The sequence below is a fragment of the Bos indicus x Bos taurus genome, chromosome 21, assembly GCF_003369695.1.
Source record: "Bos indicus x Bos taurus breed Angus x Brahman F1 hybrid chromosome 21, Bos_hybrid_MaternalHap_v2.0, whole genome shotgun sequence".
Lineage (NCBI taxonomy): Eukaryota > Metazoa > Chordata > Mammalia > Artiodactyla > Bovidae > Bos > Bos indicus x Bos taurus.
In genome coordinates this window covers 33,083,550-33,094,646 of record NC_040096.1, presented here as the reverse complement: position 1 = coordinate 33,094,646, position 11,097 = coordinate 33,083,550, and the positions used below count along the sequence as shown (strand labels likewise).

General features: G+C 55.3%; 1 protein-coding gene across 1 annotated transcript; it reads left to right on the top strand.

Annotated features, from left to right (window-relative positions):
• The first annotated feature begins 2,758 nt into the window (after positions 1-2,758).
• ODF3L1 (outer dense fiber of sperm tails 3 like 1) lies at positions 2,759-6,924 on the top strand. The gene is made up of 4 exons (XM_027521641.1): positions 2,759-3,409; positions 4,381-4,491; positions 5,579-5,692; positions 6,324-6,924. Exons 1-4 carry the CDS (start codon positions 3,289-3,291, stop codon positions 6,800-6,802), a joined length of 825 nt encoding a protein of 274 aa, XP_027377442.1. The 5' UTR covers positions 2,759-3,288; the 3' UTR covers positions 6,803-6,924.
• Positions 6,925-11,097: the final 4,173 nt, after the last annotated feature.

Below are 11,097 nucleotides of genomic sequence, written 5' to 3'. Positions count from 1 at the left end.
GACAGTGAAATATTCTCGAGACGCAGAGGAGATGGGAGAGGGTCTTCCCTCCGAAGCCCCAGGAGGGAAGCAGGAGCAGGTGCCAATGGAAGCTGGTGGTTCTGACAGTGTGGGAGGGAGGCTTTGAATCCAAGGTCAGTCTGACGGCCTCTGTGCGCTCTGTGAGCAAGACGCAGAGCAGGGGGCTGCAGGGAGGGCCAGGTACCAGGAGGGGAATAAGCCATGTTTGAAATGATCTCTGGGGAGATCTGCAAGCTGACCAGCACGGAGGTGGGTGGCTGGGTGGCATGGACTCAAGTCCAGGGTCTGGGGCCATGAGTGTTCCCAGCACGTCTTGCAGGAGGGCACGTCAGATGTGGTAAATGGTGAGAACAGGGGATGGTGTTCCTGATAGGAGGGTGAGAAACCCAGAATGTGCTGGGGAGGGTGGCTGGGAGGGAGTGGAGAGAAGGCATTTGGAGACTCTGGGAGAAGGAGGTCTGGAAACTGGGAGGCCCAGGGAGTGGTGAGTGGTCCCTGGGGAGGCCTAAGTGACCAGGGTAATGGCAGGAGTTGGGGGTGGGGAAGAAGACCATGAGCCAAGGCTGCCAGGTTTGTAAATCAGGACAGATGGGAATCCTGAGAGAGGAGGAGGGACACCCTGGATACTGGGGTCTTCATGGAGCCATGCCCTTGTCAGGGAGGTGACACTGCCTGGGTGGATACCCAGGAGATCAGTGATCTGCTCCACTTTGAGCTCGGAGGGACACAGCAGTAGCTTTGAAGACAACCGAGGGCTGTCTCCAGGGTCAACTAAGTTTCAGTTAAAGTTGGAGGGAAGGGAGCCTTTGGAGCAGAAATGGGGTGACCTTCCAGGGTGGAGAGTGTCTCAGTTTCCCTAAAAGAACCAGGCACAAGGATGGCAGACAGCAGCAGCGTGTGTAGCGGGGTCAGAAAGGCTCCTTGGGCCTGAGACACTTGGAGACCACCACTCTCCACCAGCCCAGGATGGTGAAGGCTGCAGCCCAACATCTGGCCCCTATTAGTACGAGGGGACCATCAGGACTTGGGCCCAGAAGGCCGCAACTTCCAACAGGAAAAGCTGGCAAGGATGAGGGTGAGGAGGCGGCACCGCCTGTGGCCTGAGGCCAACTGAGGCTGGGCCAATCCCAGCCTTGCCCAGCTCTTCCCCTCCAGAAATCAAAGGCTTTGCTGCCCTCGGGTGATGAGAAAGACACAGGAAGGAACTGCTGTGCTGGGTGTGGGCACCCACAAGTCGGGGACTGAGGCATGCGGCACACCTGGCTGGTCTGCTCTGAGTTCTCATTGTACCTGCTGGTTGGAATGAGTTCAGAGCGTGGTTTGGTTTCCATTAGATCAGAGGCTGTGATCCAAAGAGAGCTCTGGGGCTTGTGTTCTGGTTCCGTCTCTGCTACTAATGTGATGGGAAGCTTTGGGCAAGTCTTGTGCCCTTTTGAGTCCTCAACTGTGTTATCTGTATACCGGGGCTACGACAGACACCCTCTCTAAAGCCAGTGGTCGTCTGTGCCCAAGATGGAAACCACTCTAGATCATATCTCTGGTCTGAGCTATGAACTGGTAGGTGAGGCAGGCCCCAGGGCCCCTGAGCCTCCTGTTTTTTTGGGGTGAGGGGGTGTCGAGCATTTCCTCAGCCCTGGGGCTCATCCATCAATCACATGGCGGCTAAACATCTTCCCTATTCGTCAATGTTTTCTCTTGCAGCCCCACCACTCAGGGGATGCTCTTGACCACAAGCACAGGAAGTAGCTTCTTCTCTTTTAAAAAAATAATTTTATTTATTTTTTGGCTATGCATTGAAGCACGCGAGCTTTTCTCTAGTTGCAGCGTGGGGGGCTTACTCTGTAGTTGCAGTGCGCGGGCTTCTCGTGGCGGTGGCTTCTCTTGTCATGCAGCACAGGCTCTGGGGTGCAGGGGCTTCAGTAGCTGCGGCACGTGGGCTCAATCGTTGTAGTTCCCACGCTCTAGAGTACAGGCTCAGTAGTTGTGGTGCATGGGCTCAGTTGCTTTGAGGTGTGTGGCATCTTCCCGGACCAGGGATCAAACCCGCATCTCCTGAGTTGGCAGGCAGATTCTTTATCGCTGAGCCACCAGGGAAGCCCCAGGAAGCAGCTTCTTGAGGCCTCAGCCCCAGCCTCCATCCTCATTTGCACCCATCCCCTGCCCGAGATGTTAGCAGCAGCCAAATATTCCTACACACAGATCTCTAAAGACACCATCCCTGGGATAGGAATCTGAGAAGTTATCAGACAGTCACACCTTACTGTAAAGTAATTGGCTTGATACTTTGCTGAGAAGAAAATAGACTGCGATAGAAGGGGGTGGGACATGTCCAGAATCTGGGGGATAGGTGGGAGGGGCGGAGAGTAGACGACCACTCCAGGGGGCTGTGCAGGTAGCAAGAATCCTTCACCCATGACCTGTCCACTCTTTCACCACCTCCAGGGCACCCAGCAGGAGTGAGAGTCCCTTGGATTGCAAGGAGATCAAACCAGTCCGTCCTAAAGGAAATCAACCCTGAGTATTCATTGGAAGGACTGATGCTGAAGCTGAAGCTCCAATACTTTGGCTATCTGACGTGAAGAGCTGACTCATTGGAAAAGACCCTGATGCTGGGGAAGATAGAGGGCAAGAGGACAAGGGGATGACAGAGGATGAGATGGTTGGATGGCATCACCGACTTGATGGACATGAGTTTGAGCAAGCTCCGGGAGACGGTGAAGGACAGGGAAGCCTGTGTGCTGCAGTCCATGGGGTTGCAAAGAGTCAGACACGACTGAGCGACTGAATAACAACAAACCCGGAGTTAACAGCTGGATCTGTCACTCCACTCTCCCTTTCTGCTTCCTGATCCAGGGTCCTGGGGCCCCTCAGGCTACTTAGCCAGGTTGGGAACAGGGACAGTGGGGTTGAGTTCTCAGGGTTCCACAGCTGAACTGCCAGCATAGAATTTCTACACCACAGTCCAGGCGCCACGGCAACTGGAGGAAATAAACACTCTGGGTTTCACAGTCCAAGTTCTGCAGTGAGGTCATCCTTCGCTCCTGCCTGCGGGGCCCTGCAGCTGGCTGCACCCCAGACAGCCTCAGCTGCTGAAGTAGGAGGACTGCTTTGCTTCTCAGCCCTCACGCCGCCTGTGGCGTCGGGGAGAGAGAGTGGACACAGGGGCTTGGGCAGGGGTGCCCGGAACAGGTCTCACCCAGGCCCAGCTCCTCGCCCGGTGCTCCACATCTTTCAGTAGCTGCTCTTGCTCCCTGCTTGGCCCCAGACATGAAACTGCCCAAGGGTGTCAAGAACCCTGTGTTCTATGGGCAGCAGCCAGAGAAAAAGGTGCCAGTGTCCTCAGGGCACGAGATAAAGCAGACCCCTGTGGTCCTGGCGATGCTCAAAGGTGAGAGCAGGCCCCTGACCTGGACTTGCGCTCATTCCTCTCTCTGAAGAGAGGCTGAAGTTGTGCTAACCTTGCAGCCCTGCCTCCTGCAAAACCCCTTCAGGCTCTTCTCAAAACCACAGAAGATCTGCACTTCTAAGCTAAACTCCACAAGCAGAATTAACTGCTGGGAATTTGGGGAGGGTTGCTGGGAATTTGGGTGGGAAGGGGTTTGAAGTGAGGTCAGTTTTGGAAAAAGACTAGGGATTCAGTGGCATCTTTAGTCCATATTAGCTTTCCTCACTTCCCCTGAATCTTACTCTCAACCGAAAGCAGACAAATGAATTCTTACTACATTGTTGATGACTGACTGTTGCTGTACTTGGGGTTGTTTAGTATGTGATTAAATGTTTGGGCTCTGTTGGCTGCTGTCTTAGAATTTTCACAGTACCAGCTTGTGTGACTTTGTGTGAATTGCTATTTCTAAGCCTCTTGAGAGGCTTAACTGAGATAACCCCTAGAAAATGCTTAGTATAGTGCTCGGCACAGAATAAGTTCTCAGTTACTTGTAACTTTATTACTTTTCTTATTATGCATTGCCTGTCCAAGAGAAATTGCATTTTATCTAGGAACATTGGCTTTCCCCAAAGGAAGCGTCTCAATAGTGGGATTTGTGGCAGTGAGACATTAGCAGGAGCAAAGACCCCAGTGTTCTTTTTTTTTTTTTAATATTAATTTATTTGGCTGCACCAGGTCTTAGTTGCGGCACGTGAGATATTTAGTCGTTGCATGTGAACTCTTGGTTGCCGTATGCAGGATCTAGCTCCCTGACCAGGGACTGAACCCAGGCCCCCTGCACTGGGCGCGCAGAGTCTTGGCCACTGGACCACCAGGGAAGTCCCTGCAGTGGTCTTAAGCACACTGTATTCAGGGCTTTCCCTGCCTCTGATCTCGCAGGCCCAGGCTGAGGGCTTCTCTCTCCGTGCTCACAGGTCCGGGGCCTGCCAAGTACCTCCGGCCATCCTGCACGGGCTACATAGACCATGACGTCTCCATGTTCCAGGAGCCGGCCTATACCCTGCATGCCCGGCACCCGGAGAAGCGTGAGTGCTTGCCACACCCGTTGTCCCTGCGGGCGTAGGATTATTACTATTGGATGTTTGGGGCGGTGTGAGAGGGGAGGAGTCATCACCTGTAGCCACAGGCCCCTGGGAGCCCAGGCCTGCCCTGAGTGGGACACCCAGGTGGCCTGCTAGGTCCAGAAGGAAGTCAGCAGGGGGCCAAGTTACCCGTCCCTCTGAAGGCACCTCCCAGCTGGCCCTCCTGAGGGAGCTGTGAAGTGACCTGTTGCATCCAGCTGGCAGGGTCTCCTTTCTGACTGGTCTTCGGCTGGCACCCTTCAGCTTTGACTGCTGTGGTCTCACTTGCCAAAGCAGGAATAACTGGAGGATGGGGTGGAGGGAAGGGGGTGGTGTGGTGGACTGAGGGCCTCCCAGGAGGCTTAGAACCCCCTGGAAGGCAGGGACCCAAGGGCCGGTGAAGAGCTGAGGCTGATGGCCACAGCTGGTGAGAGGGTGGCTGGGGATCTGAGATCCAGGCACCTCGCTGGGGTGACATACCCTTCTCAGCAGGGGAGCCCCCTCTTTTTGGGGCTGCGTCCTTTCTTCATACTAATAATAGCCACCATGGGCTTTCCTGGTGGCTCAGCAGCAAAGATTCTACCTGCAATGCAGGAGCCTCAGGAGACATGGGTTCGATCCCTGGGTTGGGAAGATTCCCTGGAGGAGGGTATGGCAGCCCACTTCAGTATTTTTGCCTGGAGAATCCCATGGACAGAGAAGCCTGGAAGGCTATAGTCCATGGGGTCGCCAAGAGTTGGACACAACTGAAGCGACTTACACACACACACACACACACACACGCCTGTTATTGTCCCCTTGGCACCAGTCCCTGGCAGCTGTTACTTTATCTGTTCCTCTGAACAAGTTCTAGAGAATGTTAGGTCATGTGTTAAAAGATCCATTTTACAGATGAGGAAGTAAAGGCTCCCCAAATCCCCAAGAGCCCAAGGCATTAGGAAGGCGCCCTCGGTCCTTTTCTGGGGGAGGGGGATCTTGCCTGGAGACAGAGGCCAGACTCACCCTGGGGCAGCCTCTGGGGTGACCGGCTCTTTCCTTGGCTGCCTTGCAGGGATCATGGACATACGTAGCCCCGGGCCTTGCTATTTCTTGGATCCTAAGATAACTCGGTTTGGGATGGTCAGCTGTCCTCAGGTTCCCATGGCAGAGCACATCTCTAACCTGCGTAAGATGGGCCGGAAGAGGGAGGTCGGGGATGGGAGGTTGGGGGTGGGAGGTTGGGGTTGGGAGGTTGGGGGGTGGGAGGTTTGAGGCTGGGGGTCCACGCTTAGGACACAAGCAGGAGCAAAGGGGTCATGACTCCCTTCGCCAGGTGTGTCTGCAGATGCTGGCACCTCCCTGCAAGGTCACTTCAAGACACCCATGTCACCGTGTCTGGGTCACAGTACTTAATATCTGAAGGCCGATGTTCCATGTATGTTGCAGGGTGATACGGTAAAAATATCACAGGGCTTGTGTTATGCTAATGAGCTCGCAGACTAGTGATTCCAGCATATTTTCTTGGTGCTGTCATGGGGTCAATGACAGCCAAGGGTGACGTTCTGATGATGCTGGGGTTTTTATATTATGAAGACAGTGTCATAATCCTGATGCCAGGACGGCGAAGTCCCTACCCACCCTCGTCCCAGAGCCTCATGCAGGGAGGTGATGTTCCTGCCTGATGCTAAGATGGTTATAGTAAAGTCACACCAGGCTCACCAAGACCTTTCCCTCTCCCTAGACTAGTTAATTGGTCACCAGGAGATTCAGCCTGGTTTCGGCCCTGAGACCCCTTCCCTTCATTCACCTACATTCAGGTCTGAGCCCCACCCCGGCCCCCTGCCATTACCACCTAGAGAAGACCCACCTGCCTGGGGAACGCAGGGCTCCTGGGTACTCCTTTGGCTTCCGGTGCCCATACCGAGTGATGGACCCCAATCCGGGCCCCAACCGGTACCAGATGCCACTCCTGCTGGGGCCCAACCTCCCGGCCAACAAAGCTGCTCCTTGCTATAGCTTGGCCCCCTTGGACAAGAACTGGTTCTACAAGAATATGTCAAGAGGCCCCGGACCGGCCGCACACACCCGGCCAGAGCCGTCCGTCTATCAGAACCGCAGCCCTGTCTATAGCATGGCCAAACGCTTTGGCTACCCGGTGGACCACACACCTCGGCCTGGCCCCGGCTCCCACAATGTCCAGCAGGTCAGGGCACACAAGCCCCGCCCGCCTGCTTTCACCATGGGCATCAAGCACTCGCCCCACCTATGCCCGCTGATCGTCGACATTCGTGACTGAGGCCCCTCCTGGTGCACTCCTCCCCCCACCCTGTCCCCAGAAGTTATTTTTTCTATACCGAATTGAGCAACTTACCCAGATTTTAAGTAGCAGAGCTGGTGCCTGCTGTGTCCAGCACAAAGAAGGCGTTAGATAAATATTTTCATTTATTTATTCCTTGGTTTTGCAAACACAGCTGCTCTCTTTGGGCCCTGCCCTGGGTGAGGAGCTGGGGATGCTGGGAGGTGTGGGAGGGGTCCTTGTCCAGGAGATGTTCTGCTGTGGCTCACCAGGAGAGGCAGCTCTGTGTCCTCCAAGGAGCCCCGGGTAGAGGCTCCGGGGAGCTGAGTTCCAGCCCCGCATCTGCCCCTAGTGTGCTGTCTGGCCTTGTGCAGCTCCCACACCTCACTGGACCTTGGTGAGCAGGGAGGAGGCACCTAGAGAATGGCCAGTTTCCCTCCAGCTCCTGAACTGTTTGATTCTGATCCCTGATGGTGACCCGCATCTGAGAGCGGAGTGAGGAGCAGGGTGAGTGGATGTGAGCCCAGGAAGGAGGGGCCGTGCGGGTTGGGGATGGGGGAGGGAAGTTTCCCTGGGGGAGGAATCCCAGGAATGAGACAGTGAGTAGCATGGAGGGTATTCTTGGTGGAGGTAAAGATGAAGAGGATGGCACGCGGGTGGGACCAAAGGGTACAAGAGCAGGGAACCAGGGCAGGCGCAGAGGGCGGGCACCTGGGCTCTTGGAGGCTGGCCTGTAATGAGACCAGATGGTGGGCAGCTTGAAGGGGACTTGGGGTTTGTCCTCAGGGTGATGGGGCTGGAGGAGATGTGGTCTTTTCAGAATTCCTTGGGCAGTGAGAGCAGGTTGGGCAAGACGGGCAGAGCCTGGAGGCTAGGGATCAGCGTAGGGGGGACGGAAAGCTGCTGTGGGGAGGGTCTATATGTCACATGCTGTCTTTGGAGAGTCACCTCTGTGTCCCCACCCCAACCGCTTAGCCCTCTAGTGTCTGGTGGCAGAGGAGAGGAGAGAGCTGTGAACTGACCAGTAGGGGGCAGTGTTGCCTCACTCATGAGTCCAGGCAGTGCCCAGAGCCCCCACCCCTTCTGGCTTGGCTGCTTTTGAATTGCCTGGTGCCCGCTCTCCTGCTGGTCTCTGAGGAGGCTGGGGTCTTGGGGGCTGGTGTTTGTCCTTCCTTAATTCTTGGTATCCAGATTCTCTGTTCTGCTTGCCCTCACCCCTGGGACAAGCCCCTCTCCTAGCTCCCCTGGCCACAGGAGATGTGGGGAGTACTGCCCCTGCTGCTCTGCAGCCCCTGAAAGTGAGGAAAGGGCAGCAGGATCTGTGGAGGGAGGTGGGGGGGCTTAGGGAAGGACGAGGGGAGGCTGAATCTGCCCCAGACCTGATGGTTCAGGCAGAGGCATGTTCCTCTGCAGCCACTGTCCCCGAAGCAGAGGGAGGCAGGAGCAAGGGGCCACTAGGAACCAGTGTCTGATGGTTCATCCCTGTGAATTTGAGCAATATTCAAGTTTTATCTTTATTTTTAAACGTTACTATTCACTTTTGGCTGTGCTGGGTCTTTGTTGCCGCATGGGCTCTTGTCTCTAGCTGCCGTGAGTGGGGGCTACTCTCACGCTGCACGGGCTTCTCGCTGCGGTGGCTTCTACTGCTGTGGAGCACGGGCTCTAGGGCACGTGGGCTCATTAGTCACGGCACGTGGGCTCAGTAGTTGTGGTTCTTGGACCCTAGAGGACTGGCTTAGTAGTTGTGGTGCATGGGCTTAGTTGCTCTGCAGCATGTAGGATCTTCCTGTACCAGGGATCGAACCTGCGTCTCCTGCTTTGGCAGGAGGATTCTTTACCATTGATCCACCAGGGAAGTCCAATATTCAAGTTTTAACTGAAAATGAAAATGGTATTGAAGAACTAACTTTAGGTAGAAAGGAGTAGAGACTATCTTTGGAATATTAAAAAGAAACAAACAACTGAATATTTTAAAAGGGAGGCTTGTAGAAAACCCCACTGGGGTCATTCCTGACTCTGGACCTGAAATGTCCTCCCCTTCCCTCCCCGGCATGCAGGCCTCGGGTACTGTGTCTGTCCTGTCCTCCCGACTCCTCCACAAGTCTGGTCTGGGCAGGCTCGAGAGACAGCCAGTGAGCTCGGGGACCCATCTGTCTTGCAGCAGATTAGAAAGACGTCGTTTTGCCGACAATGCCATTTATCATGGTGGCTGCAAAAATTAGTGATGCTTGGGCTGAATGTGTTGGTTGGGGGTGGGGGCTGGCAGGTGGCAGTGGCTGATGCTCTCCAGTGTCACCAGGTCGGGGAAACTACAGGCCAACCTCTGAGTAGGGCTTTTCTGATTTAATGATCAGTTTATCCCAAGGCTCTCCATTAGAAAAAAGAAGAAAACTGAGGCCCAGAGCCAGGGAAATAGCTTTGGCCAGATGACAAAATAATGGCCTGTCTCTAAATAAAGGTCCAGGCTCAGTTCATGACCAAGGTCACGGCTCACTGTGTGACCAGGATCAGGGCTCAGTATGTGATCAGGGTCAGGGCTCAATGTGTTACAGGGTCAGGACTCAGAGTGTGATCGGGTTTGGTAAGCAGAGTCAGGGCTCAGTTTGGGATGAGTTATTTTAGGACTTACATAGTCTTAATATATTATATTATATTAGGAATAAATGTTAGTTTTTGCCGCTGGGGCTCGGTCTGGGGCAGACCTTCAGTCTAGTGGCTCCAGCTGCTACCAGATAAGGATGGGCCGGGGCTGGGTGTTCGCCCCAGAGCTAGAACTAACCCTTGGTTTGTGGTTCCCAAGCAAGGGTAGCAGGCTGGAGGATTCAGTATGAATCTTTGGCGCATGTAGATTTTTTCCTTCTTTTTTTGGCTGCACCATGGAGCATGTAGGATCCTAGTTCCCTGACCAGGAGATTGAAGCTGTGCCCCCTGCATTGGCAACGCAGAGTCTTAACCATTGGACTGCCAGGGAAGCACCATTGGACTGCCAGGGAAGCCCCAGGGGGATGAAGATGTATGAAAGAGATGGCCCCGCCAATAACGGGCTGTGGCCTCCAGAGAAGATAAATGGGGCTTCCCTGGTGCCTCAGCCCACAAAGTGAGAGGGTCATTTAGCTTGAGCCAAACCTTTCGACAAAGCGGTCCCCAGCTCTTGGCCTTGTCTCCCCTGTGGTGGTGACCAGGTAGATGACCTGGAGAAGGTCAGTGGGCATTGCCTCTCAGGCCTGTCTGGGTGCTGAGCGCACCCCTTCTGAACAACTTGGGGGCCACGCTTGACCTGGGTGGAAGCCCTGGTCTGACCCTTGCAGGACTTCAGCCTGTGTCCTCAGGTAGTTAGGTCCCAGATCACACAGACACAGTCATTCATTCATTCAGCAAACATTTGCTGAGCTCCTGCCCTGTGCCAAGCTCTGACTGTGCCTCAGAGTCCCAGCCATGCCTTCCAGGAGTTCAGAGGGTGGCTGGGTGGGAGGATGAGAAAGTGCTCTCCAGGTGTGGGCAGACATAGGAAGGTAGGTGAGGGTCATGTGCACGGCAGGACGCCTACCAGAGCTTCTGCCCATCTCTCCAGGGGGTTGGGGGGCCCACCCCTGCCTGGGCTTGGTGGTGAAACTGCAGTCATGTGACCAGGTTGGTGCGGAGTGGGTAGGTGGCCGTCCTTCTGTTGTTGCTGGAGGGACCTTGAGGGCCAGAGGTTACTCTGGCTCCCAGGAGCTGGGGGGATGGTGGCCCTGGGCCAGGAGTCAAAGAGGGGCCCTGCTCGTGGGAACACTCTGCCACACCGCTCACAGGCTCACAGGTAGGGGTTGTGTGCACACACTTGTCTTTCACCCACACATGCGTGGGGACAAGGCACAGACGCTCCTTACAGCACTGCTCACACGTGCACACGCATGCACGCACATGCTCAGACCACACACCCTACTTCGCACACATGCCCCGACACCAAACCCACTCAAACACCCAGACACACACACACTAGACACATGCACGCTTACCGTCCCACACCCTGCTCTCTCCAAGCACCTCCTTATCTCACGCACGTACTCACCTGCCCCCAGGCTCCTTCACAGCCCACTGCCCAGGAGAATCAGAGCAGATACACCATGAGAACCCCCCTCTCCCTGCCACTCAACATGCCCAGGTGCAGATTGGGTAGGGTGGGCTGCAGGCAGGGAGCTCAGGAGGGTCTCTGGGCTCAGGATGGCATGGGGCGTGATTCCCAGCCCAGGGTGGGAGGCTGAGGAGCCGCTGCGTGGCTCTCAGCCCTCCAGTCACCTGGTTGGTGAGCCCTC

Bases quoted from the DNA above. Each gene is read 5' to 3' on its own strand.
- ODF3L1 (XM_027521641.1), top strand. From the start codon at position 3,289: ATGAAACTGCCCAAGGGTGTCAAGAACCCTGTGTTCTATGGGCAGCAG. The intron at 3,410-4,380 runs GTGAGAGCAGGC...CCGTGCTCACAG, and splicing joins GGTCCTGGCGATGCTCAAAG to GTCCGGGGCCTGCCAAGTAC. The intron at 4,492-5,578 runs GTGAGTGCTTGC...GCTGCCTTGCAG, and splicing joins TGCCCGGCACCCGGAGAAGC to GGATCATGGACATACGTAGC.